Here is a 27,202-nt window from a genome sequence, read left to right on the forward strand (position 1 = left end):
TGTTTAAGAATAACATTCTTCCTTACCTGGGAGCCAGAGGGCTGCAGAGCACATGTTCCACGTTACCGCAGCACCCTCGAGTGAAAGGATTCACCCCCCCACGGAACTTACCCGTCACCTGGAAAAATATTCATTGCAGTGATCAATGCTCTAAATGTGGAAGAGGCACCCATTAACTCTTAGAACCCCAAGAATGAGTATTCCAGTCCTCGCTGTTCTGTATATCCATCGCGCTTCACTTTTCCCAACTGGAGGTTATTCTTTCTTGTAAGTGATGCTCCCTCGCTCTGCCACCCCCAACAACGTAAGAAACCTTAACACAACTTCCTAAGCCCACACCTCCCCTTTATGCTACCATCTGCATGTAGGCTAAAGGCCCCCGCCTCAAAATCCAGAGAACTTGAGGCTTCCTGTCTGCAATACACAGGCACCAGCTCCATCCCACCGTATTCTTCCTGTTCCAGAGTCCTCAGTCTGCCCTCAGCCTGGCTGCCTGATCTGGCCTGCTTCCCTTTCTTCCGCCCTAGCAAGACATACTCTAGTAGCTCCTAAATCCCATAGACATGTCCCTTCCTATGTTCCTAATATTAGATGAGACCAATGGTTCATCTAGATCAACATTCCATTTCCAGCAGCGGCCAATCCTAATGCTTATCTGGAAGGCGCCAGGAAGCCCATAATGGGCAGTTATGGAATTATAACATCTGCCTGGGAATTAGCTATTTTCCTAATGGTTAAACCCCTCTAGACTGGTGGAATTCATTTAAAACTTTGTGTGCCTGGGACAGAGTTTCATAAAAGGGTCATTCTAGCCTTATAGATAACAGCCCCGAGATGATACAAAATTGATATCCTCATTCGATCTGCAAAAATGATCTGCAGATATCTGTATTTGCAGGGCTCTACTTATAGAGGGTATGCAATCATACCATCGTTGCACAGCGTGGGACGCCAAAAAGGTAAAAATTGTCATACTTGGGTAAATCTCAGTAAAGCCAGATCCTTCAATACAGTGGCTGCCATTAAAATAATTAGAATTGCCATCTGCAAGTAACACTTTTTAGTCATGGTATAGTACAGGGAGCCCCATATAACTGCTGTAAATTTAGAATAGAATCACAGGATATCAGGGTTAGAAGGGACCTCATCTAGTCCAACCCCCTGCTTAAAGCAGGACCAATCCCCCACTAAATCCCCAAATAGCACCCTCAAGGATTGAACTTCTAATACTGGGTTCAGCAGGTCAATGCTCAAACCACTGAGCTATCCCTCCCTGCTATTTACTTGCAATGCAACAAGTGTAAAGATTAAATGGCAAACACTGTCTTGATGTTCATATTTTGTTGCTGGCCTTTTTAGTGCAACAGGAACCTATTTACAAGGCCAATATAGAAGATCTTTTCTTCCAGAGATTGGAAAAATGGCTTAATGGCTAAAGTACAGTACTGGGAATCAGCAGCTCTGGCTTGTATTCCTGGCTCAGCCACTGACCTGATGCCAGACCTTGAAAAAGGACCTTATGTATCTGTGCCCATTTGGAATACAAGAATAATATTTCCTTAGCTCACAGACTACACTGTCAATTACATGAATTATGTATAAAGCACTTTGAGATCCTCAGGTGGAGGGTGCTGTGGAACTGAAGGGTATTGTTCATTCTATTCAGGAACTAAAAATACAGTGATAAGATGACATCTTGTGTTATTCTGATACCATAAATGAGTTCCTGAGTCATTCCAAAAGCTCATGAAAAATGTAAACTCAACTATTATACACCCCAAAAATCATACCCTTTTTAGTAATAATAATCAGAGACAGTGAAATCTGGCATGGACACAGTTACCAAGAATTTCTAGCAAACCACCAGAAATCTGCACTATTTGGCTATAAAAAAAACAGGAAAAAAGGGGGACAAATGCAGCTGAGCACATTTTGCTTGTTCATTATTTCAGTTGGTGAGGAAAGCGATTCAGTACTGCTGCTGCAGGAGAAAAGTGAATGCTTTAACACAGTGAGTCAGTGCCAAAGCTAGCAACAGAATCCACATTACCTCACTCCCAGGCCTGTGCTTTAATTACTAGAATGAGCTTCCTCTGGAAAAGACCTGAGGGATCATGGACCCCATCCTCCAATCAGGGCTGGATAGTCCACATGATAGAGAAGTTGTGATATTCAGTGAAAGCTACATTTAGTCTTGGGCAAATGGCACAGAGAGATAGGAACACCATTACAGACAGGTGAACCTCAAGAGATTTGGCAGTTCAGGTAAGCATACCAAAGAACTGCTGTGAGTCTGACACTTTTCAGTTTCAAACTACTTGAAATACAAGAAGACTAGAGTTTTCTAGTATTTCTTCTTTCTGGCCCGGATGAAATCCAGAAGGACTATTTCACCCAGATGCAGAGGGCTAGCATGAGGCCTATGCACAATGCCACCAAGTCCTGTAACACGATTTGAGCCCCGATGCAGACAGGCTTGCACTGAGGCACAAAGCTCTAGGCCTCATGCAATTTTCAGGCTGCCATGGAGAAAGCCCCCTCTGAGTGGCTGCCATTTCCCAGCCCCCAAGGGAAGGACAGCCAATCCCAACATGCATTAAGCAAAGCATTTTCCCCCTCCCCTTGGAAGTGACATGAGTTTTCAGGTAAGGGGTGTAAGGGTGAGTGAAAAAAACAGCCATACCATTGTCACAAGAAGGGAGAAGAAAAAACCAAGCAGTGTCACCTAGAAGAGTGGTGATGGGTTATTGCACCTCAGCCACTAGACCTGTCAGATGTGGAGTGTCATAAGAATCAATTATCTCTCTAGTCCTATTCAATTTCTACAAGGAGCTACTGGGTGAGCTGGTCTGACAACATGGATTCAGTTCCCAGCAGCATGAAGCTGACACACAGCTCTACCTATTCTTCACTACAGGTGACTATACCATTGCCACCAAGAGGGCCCAGAGCTTGGAGAAGTTCAGCTCATGGATGAAGAACAGCTGGTTGGAGCTTAACCCCAAGACAGAGGTGATGCTGGTGGGCAAAGGAAAGCAGTTTAAAGAGTTTACTGACACTATGAAGTTTCCTTTGGTTGAAAACAAGACCCACAACTGGTTTAGATTCCTCACTGATGCTAAGCTATCATATAGCAGCTTTGCAAGTAATGTTTCCTAACATGCCTGACTGCCCACAGGATGTGATGGAGTCTCTTAGCCAGTGACTTGGTCTCAGTTATTTATACCTTTGTCACTTCAGCACTTTGTCTGGACAACAGCGATGCAATGTACCTGAACATTAAGTCATCAGCCCTTAGGAAATGCCAACTAGTATAGAATGGTGCAGCACATCTTCTCAGCAACACGGGCTACAGTGAGCACTGTCCTCTGCTCTCTGCATTGGCTTCCCATAGAATAGGATCAAGTTCAAGATCTTTGTCCTTACCTTCCAGGTGCTCAATGGCCAGGGCCCAGGATAGCTAAAGCAATTGTCTAAAGTTATGGGATGAGCATTATGGTCAACTACTTCGCTCCTTAGGCACAATGGCACTCTCCACCTCATAGGTAAGCTTCATCTGTGCAGGAGACAAAGCTTTCTCCAGGGCTGATCTGAGACTGTGGCATAAATTTGCTCAGGAGCTAAGAACCATTACAAACCTTCTGCTCCAAGTGAAAGGTGCACTCTATCGATCTGCCTTCTCTGACACACACAGAGCAGCACATATGTTTAAAGAGAATTCCCTGCCCCCAACAAACCTCTACCAAAACAAAATCACTGCACATGCAATTCTCCATGTGTGGAGAGGCTGAGAGAGAGGATGAACCACGTGTGACAGACGGTTAGTCACATCACTTAATACATTCTTGGAAGATAGTGGGAGTGAGGAGGGCAGTATTAGAATCCATATAAAATAGAGGACCCTACTGGAGCTGCCCTCTTGTCTCCATCCTGGGAGGGTATGAGAGAAGAATCTCCAGAGCTGCAGGAGGAGAAGAGATGTGTTGGGGAACAAAGGGCAGATGTGCAGGCACATAAATGATGTGGGCTGGAGGATTGGAGCAAATGTTAGCGGGGCACAAAGCTAACTGTTAGGTGTGCCGATGTGTGGCTTGGGAGACACTATATTAATTAATTGGCATTTTGGGAAGATGCTGATAGATTTCCTGCATCATCAGGCAGCACATTCTACACATTTGAATAATTTTGTGGCAATTCAAGTTTCACTGGGTATTTTGTCACAAGATGTTGGCCAGCACAGGTTTTGGAGCAGCAAAATGAGCTTGAATCTGTGTGCATGTGGCAATGAGCTAGCTCAAAGCTGCTCATTGTTACACACGTTGTGGGCAGGCAGGGGCAGCTGATTAAACCAACAAAATCAGGAGACAGAACAGAATGCAATTTAATCTTTTTTTTTTTTAAATGTGACAATTCTTTTGCATCTGACTCATGAGTTTGGAACTTTTGAGGTTGGCAATATTCCATGCACCACTTAAACCCTGCTTTGAGGACTTACATAGGCCTGTCCCATTCCGCTGTGCCCGGGAGCTTGCCCAGAATTTAGTCAAACAGATATTTGAGAAGAAAAGTTTCCCAACCTTTTTAGACCCTCAGTAAAGCAACAGTTTGAGTGTTAGTGTTAAGGTTTGGTCAGCTGCCGCTTTACCCAACCTGATTTGCCCATCTTTAGATACTATATCTTCTCTTTATCCTCCCCAGGAAAGGGATCCTTCTCAACTCTCACACCTTTAATAGGAACATGGAGGTAGAATTGTTTTCTTACCTGCTCATTGGTTGTACGCCCTCGTGCCACTAGAACAATATGGAAACCTGTGAGACCAATGACTGGGATAAAGAACAATCCAGTCACACACATGACAGCCATGCTACATCCCAGAGTTAAGGAAACTGTTCAATGACAGGGAAAAGGGAGATCAGGGGTCAGGGGAATGGAAGAGGAGAGAGAATTCCCTAAACTAGAAATCTAGTAAGTAATCTCCACCTTTCTTTGTGTTTTTTTAAATTACACATTGAAGTATGTCTTGGAATTAAGCACTAGAAATTACTTTAGTCTATCAGAGCTGTTAGTTTCTTGTTTAACAAGAGTCTTAAAGTTATCTGCTCCTCAGTGTCCAACACAATATTGAGTATTTGGAAGCCATAAGGTCCCCATGCCTCCCTTACTACTTTACTTTACTTCAATTCATTCATTCTACAGTCTCTAGTACAGGGGTCAGCAACCTTTCAGAAGCGGTGTGCCGAGTCTTCATTCATTCACTCTAACTTAACGTTTCACATGCCAGTAATACATTTTAATGTTTTTAGAAGGTCTCTTTCTATAAGTCTATAATATATAACTAAACTATTGTTGAATGTAAAGTAAACAAGGTTTTTAAAATGTTTTTAAAATTTCATTTAAAATTAAATTAAATTAAAATGCAGAGCCCCTCGGACCAGTGGCCAGGACCGGGTAGTGTGAGTGCCACTGAAAATCAGCTCACGTACCCGTACCGCCTTTGGCACGTGTGCCATAAATTACCTATCCCTGCTCTAGTAGCTTCAAGGAACTAGTCAGCTGGTCCATTCCTTTGCAAGACAGAGGAATACAATCATTTGGGACTGACCAGGTCCTAGAATGTCAAGGTAGCAGAGTAGTGATCTCTCTCCTGCATTTCTCCAAGCTGTCCTCTCATTTTAAAATGCACACTGGAATTTATAGCACATATAGCACTGTGAAAATCCATGATCTGTGAAGATGCAGGATCCTCAACATAAATGTGCATGGAGACCTGCAATGATTATCATTGCCCAGTGGCTTAGGCCAAATTTATATGTGGTGGAAGATGGTGTAACTACAAGCACTTCAATGGAGTTACTTGTGTTTACGCTAGGCACTAATCTGGCCCATGTGATGTAGATTCAGGTAAATGCCGATGTTCAGCTTCCTCTTCACTGAAAAAGCAGTCCCTTCACCAAGCATTTGGAGAGACAGAAGCTAAACTAGAATTTAATGGTCTCTTTTTTAGGGGGGGCAATGCTAAATTTTACATCCCAACCTCCTAGCATGTTGAGAAAATATTGGTTGGCATTTTTAGTATCATAAAACTATTTTCTAGCATGAGACTAAAACTCCCTGTATTGCATAGGATGCTGTGAACTGACTCAAATACTACAGTATATTCTTGTGGGAACCTTGGTACAATGCTTAGCGCAAGCTATTGAATCAAGAGGTGTAAATGCATTGGCCTGCTAAACCCAGGGTTGTAAGCTCTATCCTTGAGGGGGCCACTTAGGCATCTAAGGCAAAATCAGTACTTAGTCCTGCTAGTGAAGGCAGGGGGCTGGACTTGATGACCTTTCAAGGTCCCTTCCAGTTCTATGAGATAGGTATAAATAGTCATTTGACAAGAATGTCTGGATCCCGGCAGAGCTAGAATGCCAGGTTGCAGCATGTCATGCAAATCTTCCACAGCAGCCAGGTCAATCTGCCCCCCTTGAAGCTACTATGGCAGAAGATCCACTGAATGCTGAAGAAAAAACACCTTTGGAGTATCAGCAAGGAGACCTTGATCTTGAGCGGTTCTGAAGATCCATAGCTCCCACTGACTAAATGCAGTGAGAAGACCAGTTTTGATTATTTCACCCCCTTAAATGGGTCCTTGAAATACTAAAAGAAGCTGAAAAACAAACAGAATGTTTCAGAGTAGCAGCCATGTTAGTCTGTATCCGCAAAAAGAACAGGAGTACTTGTGGCACCTTAGAGAATAACAAATTTATTTGAGCATAAGCTTTACTTATTTGAACATAAGCATAAAATGCATCTGATGAAGTGGGCTGTAGCCTAGGAAAGCTTATGCTCAAATAAACAGAATGTTGATTCACTGATTTTAGTTGTAACTATTCAGTAAAGGCTCTATACACTTCGAGTCAATGAGAGTTACTGGGGATCGGCACTTCTGAGGATCAGACTCCAACTATGGTCCCCAGTTCATATAGAATTATGAAGATTCCTTTGTTCCTTTTGGTCAATCCCCTTAATTAATTATAATGTTATAATTGATATAGTACTTTATGGTAAGTCCTCACGACACAGGCTAGTGGATCTTCACCTGGTATCCCCTCTCCTTCTAACTCTGCTTCTTCCATCTCTTTATCTCATTCAGATAAATAAAAAAAGAGGAAATGTTTTTCTATAAGCCAAGACAACTATATAGAAATCTTTATTCCTGAAGGATACCAAAGCACTTTACAAAACATGTAGAGGGATATATAGCTACCACTCGAAAGCAACCACCTCTGGGGCAAAGCAATTGTTTTAAACACAGTAATATTACCCAACAGTCTTGGCCAATATAGGTAGGAGAACCATATCCAACTGAAATTAAAGGGAGGATTTTAATGAAGCAAGATGTTGTTTTCTGTTATGGCAGCTGAATGACAGAGATATACAGATGCTAAGCAGCAACTTCTGAGGCAATCAAGGCTTCTGTAGGTCAGGCAAATGCTGGGGAGAAATTGGGTTGGGTTTTACTACAAAAGAACATGGGTATCAGAGAAAGGGAGCCAATCCCATCATTTCCTGAAAGGCAAATCTTATACAAACAGTTTCCTTACGGCACCTCGACTTCTTAAAGATTAAAAGGAAGGATACGTAATGGTGGTGTGAGCTGCCCCCAGCTTTTCCATATGGTTTAAAATATAGATCAGCCCAAAAGTGAACACTCCGACCATGTGTGTGCTTAAGGACAGCAAGAAGAGGAAAAAATATCGGTAGTTCCTCCGTCCTATGCAATTGTTGACCCATGGGCAGTGATGGTCAAAGTCCTTGTAAAGAGATGGAGAGACACGGAATAATATCCAAGCAGTGAAAGAAAAACATTGCCTTAGAAACAAATGTGAACCACTGTGCTAAGTCCATCCAAAAAACCCCTGAACCTCAGGTAGAATCAGATTTGGTTTGGACCTTTGCAGATTGGCTCTATCCTGACATTGCCTGGCTGCCCAGGCAAAAACAACATACTACACGCTCTTTGTAAGATTCTCCTGGGACTGAGGGATTCTTCTGACTGTGGATGAAGACACACCGATAGGTTTAAAAAGGAAACAGAGGTATATGCCATATTGTGGGACAAAGACAATTTCTCTTCTTTGACTCCTGTAGCATTGTATAGTTATCAGAGTAAGATCATCATAAATTGCAGAGTCTTGAACCTGTAACATCCCTGCCAACTGTAGATCTTCCCACACACTCCCACTTTATATATGTAAAAGTTCAATAAGGATCCAGGGTTTTTTTATTTTGAGGTTTTGGCCTCTCGAAAAAGTATTTTTTGGCAAAGCTCAGGCAGAAAGCAATATCTGGCTAATAAGTGGGGGGAAATTCTGGATGAAGTTAAAAAAAATAAGCACTTGAAATACCCAGTTTTTCCTGATCAAGAATTCACATATGCCACAAGGCTGGATTAAGGAGATACATTTAATGAGGCCATAGACCCCTTTAAAGCTCCATAACACCAGTTTTATATGGCTGTAACTCTGGTGACTTCACTGGGGTTATTCCTGATGTACACCAGCGTAAATCTGAGCATACTCAAGCCTGGAGTGAGCAAGCTTGTTCTGTTCTGTTCTCTTCACACCCAGTATAGTATACCCTTTATTCCTATCAAATAGTGACTTATCCTTTTCTTTGTAATACTGTTATATTTAGATAAATACCTCCCACTAATGGCAAAGTGTTATTTTTAAAGTAACTTGTAAATTAGCTATAACTATGGTGTGCGAGAGACGTGTGCAGCTCAAAATATTTGGAAATAAAGATATATTGAAACCTCAGCTTTGGGGACTTCCATGAAAATTTGTCCTGAAATATTATTCTATCACAAATTCATTTTCAGGTCCAATTGGTCAAACCAAGTGTTATATTTAACTTGGTTTTGTTTTTAAGTGATGTGATAGAAAGAGCACCTGTCTCTGAAAGCTTGGAAGCTGTATATTGCTTTGCACATCTTCGAATCAGGATCAATCTGATTGTTTGAAATCAGATGTGCTCAAAAAGTCTGCCTCTAGGCTACGAGCTTTTATTGTGAGTTGCAACCCAAAGGTGAAATAAAAGATACAAATTACAATCTCTTCCTAAAGGAGTATCCTAACAGAAATGCCAATAGACTTTTTTTTGCTATAACTATGTCCAGGCACTACTAGAATGTACAGGTATCCTAGGGAATAAGTGTCACAAGAATCAATAAGCAACTTAACTTGAGACTGCAATTTATTGATTAATGAGCCATTAATGCCTTTGCTTGTATACCTCAGTAAGCAATCACATTTTAGTTATATAGCAAGAGATTCCCTGTTAGCCAGTCGGAACAGCAAGTAATGCTCAGCTGGTCTAGGCATAAGTAAAACTCCTCAGTACTGGAACCCACTGCAGTGGAGTCTTGCATTTTGACTTGCTCTGAGTTCCAAGCCATTTTATTTTTAACGAGAAGTTACTCTGGGATTCCCTCCCACTTTCCTCTCTGACTTCCCTGGAATATTGTGGCCTCAATGCCACTGGTGACATTAGGGCTGCATGGAATTGCAAGCATTTACACCTGCTAGTTTCAGGTAATCTTGTGTTGGCAACACTTCCTTTATTGAAAATGGGGTTTTCACACAGATACTGAGGGGTGGGGGAAGGAGTTCAAATTTCAATTCAAAATTTAGCTTCACCTAAACAACATTTAGAATCAGTGACAAATGTTAGTGTTTTAACTCAAAACTCTGAATATGTGGTCCAGTTTTCTAGTGAAAAAGCCAGCTCCATCCAACAGCCTACATCAGCCCAACAAAATGGCTGTCATGGCTGCCCCTGTCCTTTCTGGAAGACCTGCCTCTTCCAGCAATTTATTTCTCCCCATATCCCCTCAGCTCTCGCACCTTGCTGACTCTCCCTATGACAGGGCACTGGGCACTGTTGTCCTATCTATTAATGGGTATTAGGCTGAGCATAGCTTTCAGCTGGCTATAATTTAGGAATCTGCTCTTAAGGATAAAGCAAATGACATAAACCAACCCCAGATTGCCTCTCTCACATGACTAGCTCCACTGTGACTATTCATATGATTAAGACAAAGAGGCTTTGGCCCAATATGGCATACATTGTATTCTGGCTGACTTTGCAATTCACTTGGAGAGTTTTAGCCTATTGCCAATTAGAGATTCCCATTATTTTAATCATACAATTGAATACATTTTAAAATGCATTAAAGATTTAAATCATTCTAATTAAAAAAAATACACCTTACAATAGCACCGATCCTTAAGAAGTGGAATTTGTAGCTCCCGTGGCAATAAAACACTATGGTTATAGTTCACTGTATTTATAAGTTTGGGAGATGTTTATGGCCCAGTAACATACTCCATTACTTTGGGGTTATTGTTTAAATATACTATGTGCTTCACTATGACCTCATATTTATCAACATGTGTCCAAGCCTCATAATTTAGAGGAATTAGAAGCATGCATGCGGTAATGGTCATGAGACTCTAACTGAAGTTTATAAATGGGTATGTTGTATTTTAATGTTAGGCTCAGAAATTCTTATTCTATTCTTTCTAAAATTCACATGCTACTGAGTGTTATGATTTACAATTAAAAAAAGCACACTCCTACTGCAATTCATATTTACATATTTAATAGGAGACAAAGCAGAGGGATCAGGAATGTTGCAAGCAGATTTTCCCCCAGCCTCCTCCTAAATTCTGCCAAGGCACCATAACCTTCCCTTGTAATGCTTCCAGTTTCATAAGCCCTAGGCCACTCCTGAGTAGAGACGGCTAGGAATACCAAATCATGCACTGCGTTTGGGTGGAGAAAGAGTCAGTGACAAGGATGACACCAAACTCTGTTTCACTTGTGACTTTAATCAGATTCAGGGTAGGATTCCTAGGCAATCTGTCAGCATCAGTGGAGCTATAGCAATTTACACCAGCTGAGAATTTGTCCCTTTACTGCTCTTTTTTTTTTAAAGAGTGAAAGTTAGGGAGCATTCACTCACCTGGGTCATCTAGCTGTTCACAGGTCCACCACCCAAATCCAAGCCAAAAGATCAGCTAATCAAGGAGACTTACCTCAACGCAGTTGTCACAGACGCTGCAATGGGAGCAGCGGGGCGGGCGATAGAAATGGCAGGTGGCACACCATTTCATCCGTACTTGGATTCCTTTAATCTCCACATTCTTGTAGAGTGGAGCTCGGAAGTCATCATCTTTATCCTCATCTTCATCTGCTGCTCGATGTAAACATATAAATAAATAAATAAAAATAATACAGATTACAGTTTAAAGGTGGAAGATCTAATACTATCAGGGTCAGATACATGGACGCTACATGTGTGCAGGTACTTTTCAGAGCAATAAAGAGTGCTAGAAGTGATGTATTGTCAGAAAGGGGTGTCCTGATTGCAGAAGGATTGAATACTCCAGACTTCATTTTATTAGCCAAGAGAATAATCCTAGTGCATTTATTGCCTTGCTAGCCAGCCCACTGATCTTATTTGATTCTTGTTTTAGACAGCATTTGCTCCTAGAAGAATATAACTAGAGCTCAAATAGTTTCAAAGTGGGGTGGAAATCTACAATGCTTCCCAAGCACCTTGTTGTGAGAAGTTTGCTGCATACTTTAGTAGATTGAATCAACTCTGACCACCACTTGGTCAGGCAACAGCAATTGCAATGAAGACTGTCAAGGAAAGACCGAATTAGTTTGAAAACAAAAATCCAAGCAAGATATCCCTGAGAAATTAATTATCTGACTCAACAGTATTGACCCAGAAATCTGCTTCTCCAGCATAGCCTAACGTACTATTCAGATCAATGAAACATTTCATTCAGGAGCTATATACATACTCTGGGGGTGGGGGAGGGAATGGGATGGTTATAAAACAGGGGTGGGCAAACTTTTTGGCCCAAGGGCCACATCTGGGATGGAAATTGTATGGAAGGCCAAGAATGCTCACGAAATTGGGGTTGGGGTGTGGGAGAGGGTGAGTGCTCTGGCTGAGGGGGGGTGGGCTCTGAGGTGGGGCCAGAAATGAGGAGTTCAGGGTGCGGGAGGGGGCTCCGGGCTGGGGCTGGGAGGGTTGGATGTTGGGGGGTGTGAGGGCTCCAGCTGGGGTGCGGACTCTAATGTGGAGCTGGGGATGAGGGGGTTGTGGTGTAGGAGGGTGCTCTGGGCTGAGGCCAAGGGGTTTGGAAGGTGGGAGGGGGATCAGGGCTGGGGTAGGGGATTCAGGCACGGGGGTGCGGCTCAGGGGTGCAGGCTCCAGGTGGCACTTACCTCAAGCGGCTCCTAGACGCAGTGGCATGTCCCCCCTCCTACACTGATGAACACACAGCCAATGGGAGCTGCAGGGGTGGCACTTGGGGTGGGGGCAGTGTGTAGAGTGGAGCCCCCTGGCTGCCCCTATGCATAGGAGTTGGAGGGGAGACACGCCGCTGCTTCTGAGAACCAAGCGGAGTAGCTCCCAACCCCGCTCCCCAGCTGGAGCGGGGCAAGCCCCAGACCACGCTTTTCAATGGGAGCTCAAGGGCTGGATTAAAACATCTAGCAGCCCGGATGCAGCCCATGGACCGTACTTTGCCCATCCCTGTTATAAAAGCTTCAGTGTGAAATAAAACAAGCCCCTAGCTTAATGGTTCATGGGTAAATGCTTGTAAAGATGCTAACCTATCCAGACAAGAATCTGCATACAGTGTATATATATATATATATATATATATATATATATATATATATATATATATATACACACACACCTGTCCTTCAGAAAAACCCATGACGAAAGCTGGCACTTTATACACACACACAGAACCGTCAAGAGTACTTATCACTGCCACAAAAAAAAGCTGCATGTTTCTGAATAATGGTTTAAATTTGGAATTGAATAGTGAGGAAATGGGCCCAGGGGTGGCTCTATGTTTTTTGCCACCCCAAGCACAGCAGTCAGGCGACCTTTGGCGACTTGCCTGCAGGAGGTCCGCTGGTCATGCAGATTCGGCGGCATTTCTGCGGGTGATCTGCCGGTCCCGCACCTTCAGCGTACCCGCCGCTGAAGCCGCAGGACCGGTGGACCTCACTCAGGCATGCCACCAAAGGTTGCCTGACTGCCGCCCTCACAGCGACTGGCAGGCCATCCCCCGTGGCTTGCTGCCCCAGGCACGCGCTTGCTGCGCTGGTGCCTGGAGCCGCCCCTGAATGGGCCCATACCTTAGGTCTGGGTCCCTGGCTCCCTGACTCCCAGCTCATAGTTGGTGTCAGTGTTCACTCTAACATTTTACATCCATGTGTGGAATGAATTTTGTTATGTGCAACAATATGGAGGTGATGTGTGATGGGGGTGGGGCTGAGGGGTTCGGCATGTAGGAGGGGGCTCAGGACTAGGGCAGAGGGTTGGGGTTTAGAGGAATGAGGGCTCTGCCTGGGGGTGCAGGCTCTGGGGTGGATCTGGTGATGAGGGATTCAGGGTGCAGGAGGGGGCTCAGGGCTGGGACAGAAGGTTGGGTGCAGGGGGTGAGGGCTCTGGCTAGAGGTGAAAGCTCTGGGGTGGGGCCAGGGCTGAGGGGTTCGGGATGCAGGACAGGACTCAGAACTGGGGCAGAGGATTGGGGTGTGGACTCTGGGGTGGGGCTGGGGATGAGGGGTTTGGGGTGCAGGCTGCCCTAGTGCTCTGGCAGGGAGAGAGGACTCTCTCACTCAGTAGCTCAGGGACGGGTGAGAAGTGCCTCTCCCCAAATGCGCAGCTCCAGCGGGGTTGGGCTGGGCTGGGGGAAGGGCTCCTCTCCCCAGCAACTCTGGCGGGACTGGGCTGGGTTGGGGGAGGGGCCCCCCCCCCCCCCCCCCCCCCCCCGAGTGGCCCTTGATAGTTTGCAGCTTACAGGAAACTAGGTTGGTGTCTGTATTTGGCTCACTAATCAATACCCCAAAATCAGGTCCAGATTTCAAACTAAGTTTCTGAGTGTTCAAAGCAGGGCTTAAATTCCTCCCGTCACTGAGATACAATGCCTGGTGCTCTTCTGACTTATACATATATAATGGTATCCATCTCCGCAGAGCTACTGTTTACTCCAGTGTCATTACAGTAACTGACCTATTAGAGAACATACTCGTTTGAAGTCCTGCAATGTTCCCTTAGAACATTGTTTGGCTCCCCCGCTCCACCCATCCAGTGCACCTGCCAGGGACTGGGTGGGAATGTGGGGGCATGCCCCGTTCCACCCACCCAGCATTCCAGCCAGGGAGTGGGCAAGGGAGTGCCGTGCTCTGAGCCCACTCCCCAGCAGGAGTGCCACATGGGCAGAATGGGGCAAGCCCCCATCCCGACCCTGCTCCCCAGCTGCAACGCCCAATGAGCAGAGCGGGGCAATGGTTCCCAGCCAATGGGAGCTGCGGAGCTGGTACTTGTGGAGGGAGCAGCGTGTGGAGCCCCCCTGGCCGCCCCTCCCCCTAGCAGCTTCATGGACATGCCAACCCGAGCTGGGTAGAGAGCCTGCCAGCCCCACCAAGCCTCCCTCAGGACCAGCAGTGGTTCCATGCCATGGCCCAGCCCCTCCTCCCAGCACCAGCCGGGGTCCTGGGCCACCCACCCCACAGCACCTGTGGCCTCTAGCCCAAGTTTTAATCAGAGGTATATAGTAAAAGTCATGGACAGGTCACAGGCTGTGAATTCTTGTTTACTGCCCATAACCTGTCCATGACTTTAAAAATACCCATGACTAAAATGTAGCCTTAGTGATTGGGCATCCTAGGCAGGGATGCTTGGGTCTCCAGCACAAGGAAATTGATCATGCAGCACATTTGGAATCCAATCTTGCACCAGTAATCAATAGGAGCCTTGCCATGGATTTAAAATGGGAGTAGGATTGGACTTCTAGGGTAGGATGTTCAGAATTACTCAACATTGGACTATCTCTGCTCCCATTGACATCAGTGAGTGCTGAGTACTTTTAAAATTCCACATCTAAAAACATAATCCCTGATCATGGGGTTGCATCCCTGACCATCTGGGCTAATGATCATAGGTGGACCTATCCTCCATGAACGTATCTTGTTCTTTTTTGAGCCAGTTATACTTTTGGCCATCACAATATCCCATGGCAATGAGTTCCACAGGTTAATTGTGCACTGTATGGAAAAAGTACTTCTTTCTGTTGGTATTAAACCTGCTGCCTATTAATTTCATTGAGTGATCCCAGGTATCTCTATTGTGGGAAAGGGTAACCAACTCTTCTCTATTCAACTTTTCTACACCATTCATGATTGTATAAACCTCTGTCACATCTCCCTTTAGCCATTTCTTTTCTAAGATGAACAGCCCTAATCTTCTTAGTCTCTCCTCCTATGGAAGCTGTTTCATACCCTTGATTGTTTTTGTTGCCCTTCTCTGATCCTTTCACAGTTGCACTATATTTTTTTTGAGATGGGGCAACCAGAACTGGACACAGTATTCAAAGTGTGGGCGGACCATGGATTTATATAGTGGTATAATGATATTTTATGTCTTATTTTCTATTCCTTTTCTAATAGTTCCTAACATTCTGTTAGTCTTTTCAACTGCTGCTGTGCTTTGAGCGGAAGTTTTCAGAGAACTATCTATAGTGATTCTAAGATCTCACTCTTGAGTGGTAACTGCTAATTTAGAACCCATCGTTATACATGTGTAGATGGGATTATTTTTTTCCAATGGCCATAAGTTTGTACTTATCACCGCTGAATTTCATCTGCCCTTTTGTTCCCCAGTCACCCAATTTTTTTAGATCCTGCTGTAAGTCTTAGCAGACGGTTTGGAGTTAACTATCTTGAATAATTTTGTACCATCTGCAAACTTCGCTACTTCACCGTTCACTCCCTTTTCCAGATCATTAATGAATATGTTGACAGCACAGGCCCCAATACAGATCCTTGAGGAACCCTGCTGTTTACCTCTTGCCATTGTTAAAACTGATCTATCTGCATAGCTAGCTCAACTCTTGTTCTCCTCTCAGATGAACCACAAGTAGTGGGAGTTAGGAGTCTTGGATTTTATTCCTGGTTAGTCACCACGAGTCTAATTTTCAAAGATATGCATGCACCAAAAGGAAGATAGGAACCTAGGGTGGGATCCACAAAGGGAGGTAGGCAACTAACTGTTGTTTTTAGGCACCCAAGTCCTGTTTTTTAGGTACCACTGCAATCCACAAAACTCACACTCAGCTGCCACCTAACCCCGTAGACACCTAAATTCATTTGGTGCCTATGTTTTTGCCTCTGGGTATATGCACGGCAGTTTCACTCTAGGCATCTGGGCAACTATCTCCCACCTGAGCCTGCGCACGTGCCTCATGGTAGGTGTCCAGACACCTATCTCCCACTTAAGCTCCAGAGCGAGTCACAGACTCAAAAAGACAGGCACTCGGCCACCTAAATCACATGCAGGGACGTGATCCAGTAGGCATGCTTAGAGGTAGGGCTTAGCAATCACCTCTCTGGTCTGCATCTCCCATGAGCTACTTTAGGCAGCTCCCCACCTAGCCTACTGACTTTGTGGATTGCAGTCTAAGGTGCCTATGTCTCCTCATTCATTGTATAGGCACCTAACTCAGGCTGTGTGAATGGCAGTGTTGTTCCTGTGATTTTCTAGATGCCTAAAAGTTAAGTGCCATGACACTGAGCATTTCATCATCTTAAGTCCCTTCACGGATCCTGCTTCTATGGCTTTTTAAAAGAGCTTAGGGTATGGCTACATTTGGAATTTCAAAGCGCTGCCGCGGCAGCGCTTTGAAGTGTGAGTGTAGTCAGAGCGGCAGCGCTGGGAGAGAGCTCTCCCAGCGCTGCATGTAAACCACATCCCTTACGGGTGTAGTGTGCAGCGCTGGGAGCCGCGCTCCCAGCGCTGCTGCCCTGATTACACTGACTCTTTACAGCGCTGTATCTTGCAGCGCTCAGGGGGGGTGTTTTTTCACACCCCAGTTGCAGCGCTGTAAAGTGTGAGTGTAGCCAAGCCCTTAGTCGTCTAACTCCTATTGATTTAAATGGGAGTTAAGCCCCAGGTGCTTTTGGAGATAGCAGTTGCCTATCTGCATCTTTAGGAACCTAAATATGGTTGAAAATTTGGCCCCATATGACCTTGGAGGCAAATTATTAACCTCACTGTGAGTTAACCCTTAAACTTGGTAATAATATTTACCTTAATCACTTAAACTTGATAATAATATTCAGGGCCGCCCGGGGGGGGGAGGGGAGCAAGTGGGGCAATTTGTCCCAGGCCCCAGGCCAGCAGGGGCCCCCACAAGAATATAGTATTCTATAGTAATGCAACTTTTTTTTATGGAAGAGGCCCCCGAAATTTCTTTACCGCAGGCCCCCTGAATCCTCTGGGCAGCCCTGATAATATTTCCCTTAATCAGTGTTTGTAAAGGCCTCTGAGATTGGCAGCTGAAAGAAGCTATATAAATAGAATATGTTTATCACTGGCTCCTGTCTGGGAAGAAATAGCATCACTTGCATGAGCAGTTACATTACTCGGTTTGTTCAAGGGAATAATGAAGAGAAGGTACTGAATGCAGGTGAGAAAATGCACTTTGCAAGGGGCAGGGAGCCTTTTGTTTTGTGACCTCCCCTAAAACAGGCTCTGTTGCAAGCTGTGTGTGAATGACTATTGGAACAGGGACAAAGTGAGGCAGTAATTCTCTCATTTTGATGGTTTAAAAGAAATAGCCACGGTGTCGTTTCCATAACAATAAACAAACAGTTCTTATCCTGTTCAATCAGCTATGCACCAGCACTATATTAAACAGCCATTTCTCTTACAATATATTTTAAAAAACCCACTCTAACAAAGGCCTTAATCATTATCTTTTTTAGTGTTCACTGCTACTGTGTTTCTTCTAAGCTTGCTGGAGTGAATTGCTGTTTTAATGCAGCCGCTTTCAGAAGCTCAGCCCTCTACTGCACCGTGCTCAGCTGCCTATTGTGAAGGCAATGACGTAAATCCAATGTGCCAGCATGACACAGGGGATACTAATCGCAATCACATCAGTCTGGCTATCTTCTCAATGAGAGCCACGTTATCCAATGCCAGGCCCAGATTACCAATTCAAGCAAGTACAAGGAGAAAAAAAGACCCTTTCCATTTCAGAAACTGACGGAGCGTATCCACGACTTAGCTACATCCTCGCATTTACAGCCAGCTGAGGATAAAAATGGGAGGAGGAACGAAACAAATGGCATATGTGCTGCTTCGGAAACCCGACTGTTTGCCTCGGCTTATTTTTTACACCCATCCCCCATTACCTCGTGGAAAAACTCCAGGGTCCATGAACGTCGCCATGCTGAAGTTTGCAAGTACGAACAAGAACACGAGCCCATTGTACACAGGGATGGCTGGGGAGATGGCTCTTGTTAACCAGGGGCACCTGCAGAGAGAAAGAATTACAGATAAGGACATTTTATGATATAACAAGTGGCAGCTTCCTGTTCACAGCGTGCAAGCAGAGACACACCATTACGAGCCCCCCATAGGTCATACAGTGGTTGAATTTGTTACTTAGGAGTTGAAACAACTATTACAGCTGGTTTCAATGATCTGCAGTGCATATTATCTGCCCTCTGTAAAGCAACATAGTTCTATAGGGCAGAAAGGACTGAATTGTTATTTGTAGGGTTCCTGTGTTACGGAGTAATCTTTTTTTTTTTTTAATGACTTCACATTTTCCTTTTTGTGTCACTGCTGCACTCTGACATGGAACTTCTGTAATCAGTGGCAAAGATTCTGCTTTCAGTCACTAAAACAGAATAACTTTATGCCTTCAATTGGGGTTACTCCTGATTCCCACTGATGTTAATTAGAACTGAATCTCTCAATCTCCAGAGGATGTACAAATAGGAAAACAAATAATTTCCATCAAGCTCTTTTATTTCCTACTCTGTTCTCCCCAGTGAGAGCCCTTAAGTCTGTAAATATCACTCCTGGAAATCATTGCAAAACCTCTTTCTTTGAGGGAAGCAGGACCGGCTCCGGCACCAGCTCAGCAAGCAGGTGCGTGGGGCAGCTAAGCGGAAGGGGCAGCATGTCGGGCTCTCCAGCAGCAATTCAGCAGCGAGTCCCTCGGTCCCTCTCAGAAGGAAAGGACTTGCCGCCGAATTGCCACCGAAGAAGAAAGCAGCGCGGTGCAGCTGCCACCGATCACAATCGCAGCATCCCCCCCCCACTGCTTGGTATGGCAAAAATCCTGGAGCTGGGCGGAGGAGAGTGGGGGGAAGTACAGGGTAAAAAGCTTTAGTTAAAACTTGTGTTAGCTCTGCAGGGGCCAACAGAATGCAAGCATGGTACTTAAAATACTGTGCATAGCATGTGCCATGTAAACTGTTTTCCAGAAGAAAGGAGATTTGTAAAGAGTTTATAACTAATGAGTCAAAAAGACACAGGAAGGCTGTTCTAGCTGCAAATGAGAAGGCTCTTGCACCAAGGGGGACGGGAGTACCAGAGCAGAACACAAATAACTTCCCTGCTACATAGACTATACTTAAGATGATTTTCCTTGATAAAGGAATTTATAGCCCTTGTAAATTTGACTCTGAAACCTAAACCAAGTTTATTTTTCTCCATTGTGTATATAGAGGTTTGTCATTGTATGGTTTCTAGGAAGCTTACCTCCTAAAGAAAATTCCTGAAGAAAGTACCTACTTTAAAAATGGGAACAAAGAGGACCAGGGAATTATAGAACTATTGGCCTAACTTCAATAACTGGAAAGATACTGGAAAAAATTATTAAACAATCAGTTTGTAAGCACCTAGGGGATATGGAGAATAGATAGCATGGATTTGTCAAGGATAAATCATGCCAGACCAAACTAATTTCTTCTGACAGGGGTACTGGCCTAGTGGATGAAGGGAAGCCATAGAATTTGTATATTTTGATTTTAGTAAGGCTTCAGTCTCACATAACAGTCCCATAAGAAAACTAGGGAAATATGGTCTAGATTAAATTACTATAAAATGGGTGCATAACTAGCTGAAAGACCATACTCAAAAGAGTAGTTTTCAATGACTCACTGTCAGACTGTGAGGCTATATCTAGTGGGGTCCAGCAGGGGCCAGTCTTGGGTCCGGTACTATTCAATATTTTCGTTAATGACTTGGATAATGGAATGGAGAGTATGCTTATAAAATCTGCAGATGACATCAAGCTAGGAGGTGTTGCAAGCACTCTGGAAAACAGGATTAGAATTCATAACAACCCTGATAATCAGAGAACTGGTCAGAAATCAACAAGATGAAATTCAATAAAGACAAGTGCAAAGTACTACACTTAGGGAGGAAAGATCCAATGCACAACTACAATATGGGGAATAACTGGCTAGGCATTAGTACTAGCTGAAAATAATCTGGAGGTTATAGTGGATCACAAATTAAATATGAGTCAACAATGTGATGCAGTTGCAAAAAAAGACTAAAATCACTCTGGGATGTATTAAGAGGAGTGTCGTATGTAAGAGATGTGAAGTAACTGTCCCACTCTACTCAGCACTAGAGAGGCTTCAGTTGGAATATTGTGTCTCGTTCTGGTCATCGCACTTCAAGAAAGATGTGGACAAATTTGAGTGAATCCAGAGGAAAGCAACAAAAATGATAAAAGGTTTAGAAAACCTGACCTATGAAGAAAGGTTAATAAAAATGGGCGTGTTTAGTCTTGAGAAAAGAAGGTAACAGTCTTCTAATATGTTAAGAAAAACGACGAGGAGTCCAGTGGCACCTTAAAGACTAACAGATTTATTTGGGCATAGGCTTTCTAGGGTAAAAACCCCCACTTCTTCAGATGCATGGACCATGCATCTGACGAAGTCCATGCATTTGAAGAAGTGGGGTATTTTACCCACAAAAGCTTATGCTCAAATAAATCTGTCAGTCTTTAAGGTGCCACTGGACTCCTCATTGTTTTTCTAGCTACAGACTAACACAACTACCCCTCTAATATGCTAATGGCTGTTAAGCCATAAGGTTAATTAAGCTCTGGAATAGGCTTCCAAGGGAGGCTGTGGAATCCCCATCATTGAAGGGTTTTAAGAACAGGTTGGACAAACACCAGCCAGGGACGGCCTAGGTCTAGCTCAACACAGGAGACTGGACTAGGTGCCCATTCAAGATCCCTTCTAGCCCGACAGTCCTATGATGCTATGAAAAAGAAAAAGCATATTAAAAAGTCACATGGATTTTGCAAACAGAAGTAAGAAAAATTATAGAACCAAAAAGTTTGAGTCCTCACAACTGGCAGGGCACCTTTAATCTGTACCAGTCCTGACAGTCAGGCACTACCCTATGCCCACAGCAGCCCCCATTAGTGTATATCATTCATCATCACCAATATTTGGCTGTTACTTACACCTATGTTTGAGCCAGACTGTAATACTCATAAAGCAGCCAACCTTTCCCCAAATCTAATTCAAACTGTTTTGTTCCAGACATATGATTTTAAACAATGGTGCTGTTGACCTTGGAGAAAGACCATTAAAGAGGCCCTTGTGGCTAGTATTAGAATGACAGAGCCATTTGCATGTTCTGTCTGCTAGTGAATGAGCAATACATAGAGATTCTCCTACACTCCCCTTCCCTCCCCGACCATTATAACAGTACGAGGCGTCCCCCATTTTACTTCACAGAGTGCCTGTAAGATTCTTTACTAACAACTAAGCTAAAGAGGCCTATTCGCCTTTATTTGTTTCAGTCAGCCTATATTTGCTGGATTTTTTTGGGACTGGACTGCAGAACTGTCATGCTAGAAGAGACCAATATCCTGTCACGGACTTTGGCCAGATGCTTCAAAGGAAAGTGTAAGAAACCCAGCAGTAAGCAGCTATGGGATAAACTTTGCTCAGGGAACTTCCTTCTCTAAATCTGTTATAATTCTATTCCATCCAGCTACTGATGAATCCATTTTCCCCAGTGAATGAGACAAGACATCTCAGCAATCAAGGATTATGAAATTGCTCCTCACTTGTCAAGCAGGGAAGGGACAAGTCAGCAAACCAAAGGACAGAAAAGTCATTCTTACAGATAATTGGCCACACAGAGCAGGTTTTTAATGAGTTAAACTGCCTTGGATGATTAATATGATAGCAACCACAGCATAACATTAGGAAAACTATAACCACAAACTAAGCTGTTCATTTACTGGATGAGTAGCACAACTGAAAGACTTCACGGAAGTTGAAATAAAGGGTATAAGGAGTCATCATAAATATTAGCCAGACTCTGGTTTTGGCTTGATCCCAGTTTCTGCTTTTACTTGTCATTCTAATTTACAGAGGAAAAGCTCAGAAGCCCCTTTCATAAGATCTCATTTTACACAATATTTCATGCTACATAAAAATTCTGGAAGGAAAAAGTAGAAAGGAGGAAACCAATCTCAGTAAAGATATGTTTTTAAGAAGCCAAAGCTATTCTGAAACTTTCATGCAACAATCTCAGCCTCTTTGAAGGAGAACGTCTGGGGAAAAAAATCAGATGAAAAGTACAGTTTGATGGGCAAAGGATTCCCTAGAAACAGCACATTCGAACTGTTCTTCCTTCACTCCCATTTTTAGGCAAAAAATAACAGAAGCCTTAAACAAAGTTTGGAAGTTTCTTTTGCTACTAATACTTTGTGCAACAAGTATGACTTTTGGCACCTTGCACTTTTTATGCCAAGAGAGGAAGTTCACAGTCATGTTTGTGCAGATTCCGTAAGAGAGATGCCTTTCTCTTCTGGAGACTTGGATTCAAGTCTAGGCCAAGGCACAAATAAAAATGCATTTGTGGCATTAACTGCCTTCCTCCACCTCCATCTGCTTACTGTCCAGAATATTTCAGTGCCTTCACAAACTCCTGCTTAGTTTGGAGATGAAAAGCTTCCAGTTAACTATATACTTTGGCATCTGGGTACTTGACCAAGGACTTTTTGGAGCTATGGCAACTCCCAGAGTAAGTGGTTTTGTATTTTAAACCACAGCCCTGAACTGAATCAGTATGGTCTCACTTTCAAGTATGGACCAAATCCAACACCACTAAGTTGGAGATTTCTGCAAAATTTGCAGCCCAATGCAGCAGAACTGCAAAAGTAATTTCCTACAACTGCAATCCTACAAAATATGTCCCCAGACAGATTAACTATATTAGAATGATGCCAATTGCCTGGCAACAGGTGTGTACTTTTTGGAACTACAGAACTATTCCCAGTTAGGCTACCCAAGAAAAGAGTAATTTTATTAGTTTACCATGGACAGTCACAGAAGGGATAACCAAGGGTGATGCCAAAGGCAGCAATTGTACAACTTTACGTGGTGAGTTGCCACACCTGTTGCTTCTTGGGTGTTGTTTGGCTTTTGATTTCAATGGGGTCATTATTTCACCCTTAGCCTGGAGTCCCACGGGAACAGAACTAGCCCATTGCATGTGTTGTTGCCTTGTATTTCTCATCCTTCACTTTCAGAAGAAGCCAGCCCAATTTGCTATCTAGTTCAGTTGTCCAAATTCACTATATTACAGTTACTGTGTTTTCTTTTAATTTCACACCGTTTTTATTTTGGAGACACCCCATCTCCAGTACACAGATTTTCGGCAGTATTATCAGTAAGGTATAGGCCAAAACTAGGTGCATTTGTTCAAACATTGCCCTCTCAAAAACTTTAGGGATTCACATAAATTGGATCTGGATTCAAACCATCCCTGGCTTTGGATTGTAAACCTAAATCCAACAGATACAGTTTTGCAAAACCAAAGCCACTGCAGTGTTGCCCAATTCGCACCATACATTTTCAAGTACTTTCCCGACATTATCTATTCTTCACAGCATCCCTGTGAGGTGAGCAAGTTAACACACATCTAAACATTTACCTGTGGTTTGAATTATTATTTGCTAAATGTGTTATCATGCCCTGTTTACCTCAGGTTGCTGCTTCAATGCTGTTGTGGCTTCTCCATCTCCCAGGGTGTCACAAATGACTGCCTGCAAGACACGATTTCACCCAAGCAGTGTGCAGAACCAACTTCTAGGGAAGCTGCCTTTCTAGGTCACTTGGTGGAAGGATGCCTCATTCCAACACAAAATGCTCCTAAGCAGTGATGATATTCTGACATTTATACTGATACATTACTATTGAGTACCAAGCCCAATGATAAATTGCAGGCAGTGCCCTTTGTAGCACCCACTTTGATGTCTTGTACAAAATGCAGTTGTGTAAAATTTGGGTACCATTAGTGTCATAGGATCAAAAGCACTTAGAAAGACCCATCAGCACACTGCCTGCAAGACCAGCATACAGGCCCCTGACAGAGTTTGCATTACAGAGTTTTTTCTGTGGTAGAAAATAAAGCCAGGCATCTCTGATGTGGATTGACACCAAGAAGTGGAACGATGAAGTTCAGCATGACATCTTTGTTTCCTAAATCCTAGTCAGTTTCCTATAAGAGGAAGCTCTACCTCCTTGTCTTCTCAGAAACACCTATAACACTGTCATTGGAGAAACCAGAGTGAGTGACTTTAGACAAAGCAAAAGATAAGCGAGGGGAGACAATGGCCAGATTTTTTTTTACTTCACGTGGTTTTGGTACAAAGCAACCAGATATGCCCCACCTGGCACAACTGCAGCCTCGAAGACTCCCTACCTCCTAAAAAAGCTATTCCTCATATAACAGTAAACATTTAAATTCAAGTTAACTGGAAATAAAGGGCACAATAAGCCCCCTGTTCCAAGTTTAATTTAGATCTCTAACCCAAACCAGGAAATCTGCAGACTACCGCTATTATTTTTCCTCAGCTGTGCTAGAAGGAGAAATTCACCAAGAGAAGAGCCCTTTAATCGTTTTGTTTACTACAAAAATTAGAGCCAGCACATACCAGAAGCACATATTGTAGATAGTTATGAATCTCTGAACTAAGCACACAATTACACAGGCAGCATTTTCTGCATAATTATACATCTTTGGCATAGAGCAGTTCTGCACATAACTCCTTGCAGAGTAATTCAGGATGACAGATTTAATCTCATTTATCTTATTTGCTCTCAGAACCCTGTCAGGATAAAATGAAAAGTTAAAAAGATTAACAAATAAAACTTACTAGGTGTCAGACACACTTAAGCATTATCAAGTGACTTCCTATACTAAATTAAACAGCAGACAATGCTAAGAAGTAGGACTCATCTGTCTCATACAATTACAGTTCACTTGTTTTTAGATAATTGAAAAAGATTATTTGTTCCAATACCAAATTAAAGTTTTATTTAATCCTGTGGACATCAAGACAAAAAAAATACAAATGAAGGAGCATAGTGAACATCAAAGAAACATATTTTTAAACAATTAAACCTAATATGAATCCACTGTATTTGCAGGTGGGAGACCTAGGTTTAATTCCAAGGTCATCATGTGAAAGACAGAATAAGCTTTGATACAGTGGAGGCCAGAAACTGTCTTTTTGGTCTGTGTTTGTACAATTTCTAACACAAAGGGGTCCTAGTCTATGACTAGTGCTCCTAGGCAGTATGGTAATACACATAATAATAATTAATTAATTAATTAATTAGACACAGGTACTGGAAAAGGGTCTGAGTCACAAAGCTTGAATCCAAACCCAACCTTCCCACCAAAATTAAGGAGGCTTGTATTAGGGTTTTGGGTTGGCCTGTTGTGTGGCAGACTTCTTGTCTTGATAGATTTGAGAGAGTAAAAAAAAAAGGGGGGGGGAATCATTTCAGACCTAGTGATCTGACAGACTTCCTCTCCGATGATGAGATATCTTAGCAAGTGATCAGCAGAGACACCTGAGATGACAATTCCCTGGTTTTAACAAGAGGCAACTACTTGCAGGGTATTTCTCAGGGTGGAGCCCAGGATTCCGGAATTTGCTTCCCAGCTGGACCTGACACAGAATGAATCAGCTGACCTTCAGGACACACTGAAAGGCCAATGTATCCTGCCAAGCTTTTAAGGAGCGGGTAGAGTTTGCAAGAGGGAAGAACAGAAGCGGTGTGTGTGATTGCTGTTCTTTCTTAATGGTTGATTGGGTGAGGAAGAATGTATGATTTATCTGGTACGGTAGGGAAGGGTTTTGTTTTATGGTGCACTTAGAGCAAGATAAGCAGGTAAGATCTGTATCCAAACTCTTCAGAATTCAGGGGTGCTTGGATGTTGTAGGTTCAGAACTGTTTTACAGTAGCCTGCAACAATAACCTTGCTGCTGGTAACAGAAACCAGAGTAAGTGAATGCTGTCTTAAGAAGCCTCCACTGCTTCATGGGGAGCAGAAAGATAAGCAGAAGCCTGATTTTTTTTTTTTGACAAATGAAATAAAATGCAAAACAACGTATAAAATGACAAACTCATTTGGTAGAGGCAGCTGCTGTGGTTCCTGTCCCATGGTCCTTGGCCTGGCTCCTTACTCCAGGTGCTGCAACCTGGCATGCAGGGTCACAGTGCCACTCTGGTTTGGCCCAACTGCCCCTCCATCACCATGATGGAGGGGCAGCCGGGCCAAACCTGAGTGGCATTGTGACTTTGCATCCCAGGTTGCAATGCCCAGAGCTGGGCCCAGCCCTGCACGACAGGAGCCATCGCTGTGAGGTGAGGGTCGGGTTAGGCTCAAGCTGTGGGGTGAGTGCAGGGCAGGTTCACTCTGTAACACCCGCTAGCACTGCTCACTCCCTGGGGGTAGGACCCAAACACACATAGATAAAATGGAATAATTCAAAATTCCCAAAAACTAATATGGGGGAGGGGGAGAATTTCACAGGGAGCCCCCAAAAGTTCAGACAAACATACAAGCTTTGAGCTGCTTATCCAAATCAAATCAGAAACTTCTGAGGTTTGCTTATATGACTACTGAACTGTAGCTAATGTTTGATCAGAGTTCAGCACACCCCCTTCCTCAGGTGGAATGAAAAAATTAATTTCTGTACAAAACACAAGGTGCTGGTTTACAGTTCAGAGAGAGAATATCTTTTAACCCAAATCCATTTACACAGTATTAGGGCAATGCAACAATAATGTGAAGTAATTGGCTCAGTGCTGTTCAGCCATGCAGACATAAGCAGCTCAGCAAGGTAGAGCCTAATTAGATAATAAGATGGGCCAACAAGAAAGCATAATTTGATAATCACTGGTATAAACTTCATTTAAAACCTTCCAATTAGCTGTTTTCTTAAGTTGTACCAGCCTGTTCTTGTTTGATAA

At 43.4% G+C, this 27,202-nt stretch overlaps 1 protein-coding gene across 3 annotated transcripts in view; it reads right to left on the reverse strand.

Annotated features, from left to right (window-relative positions):
- Positions 1–27,202, reverse strand: part of ZDHHC8 (zinc finger DHHC-type containing 8) — a 245,272-nt gene that overhangs the window by 79,932 nt on the left and 138,138 nt on the right. For all 3 annotated transcript variants that reach the window (XR_004003000.1, XM_030583134.1, XM_030583133.1), the window contains exons 2-6: positions 18,290–18,411; positions 11,092–11,249; positions 7,631–7,803; positions 4,763–4,865; positions 27–118 (exon numbers count right to left, since the gene is read on the reverse strand). Coding sequence is in view for 2 of the 3 variants with exons in the window: in XM_030583134.1 (XP_030438994.1) it covers positions 27–118; positions 4,763–4,865; positions 7,631–7,803; positions 11,092–11,249; positions 18,290–18,411 (648 nt within the window). In the remaining variant the exon portion in view is untranslated. The remainder of the gene's footprint in view (positions 1–26; positions 119–4,762; positions 4,866–7,630; positions 7,804–11,091; positions 11,250–18,289; positions 18,412–27,202) is intronic.

This window comes from Gopherus evgoodei, chromosome 13 (genome assembly GCF_007399415.2).
Source record: "Gopherus evgoodei ecotype Sinaloan lineage chromosome 13, rGopEvg1_v1.p, whole genome shotgun sequence".
Lineage (NCBI taxonomy): Eukaryota > Metazoa > Chordata > Testudines > Testudinidae > Gopherus > Gopherus evgoodei.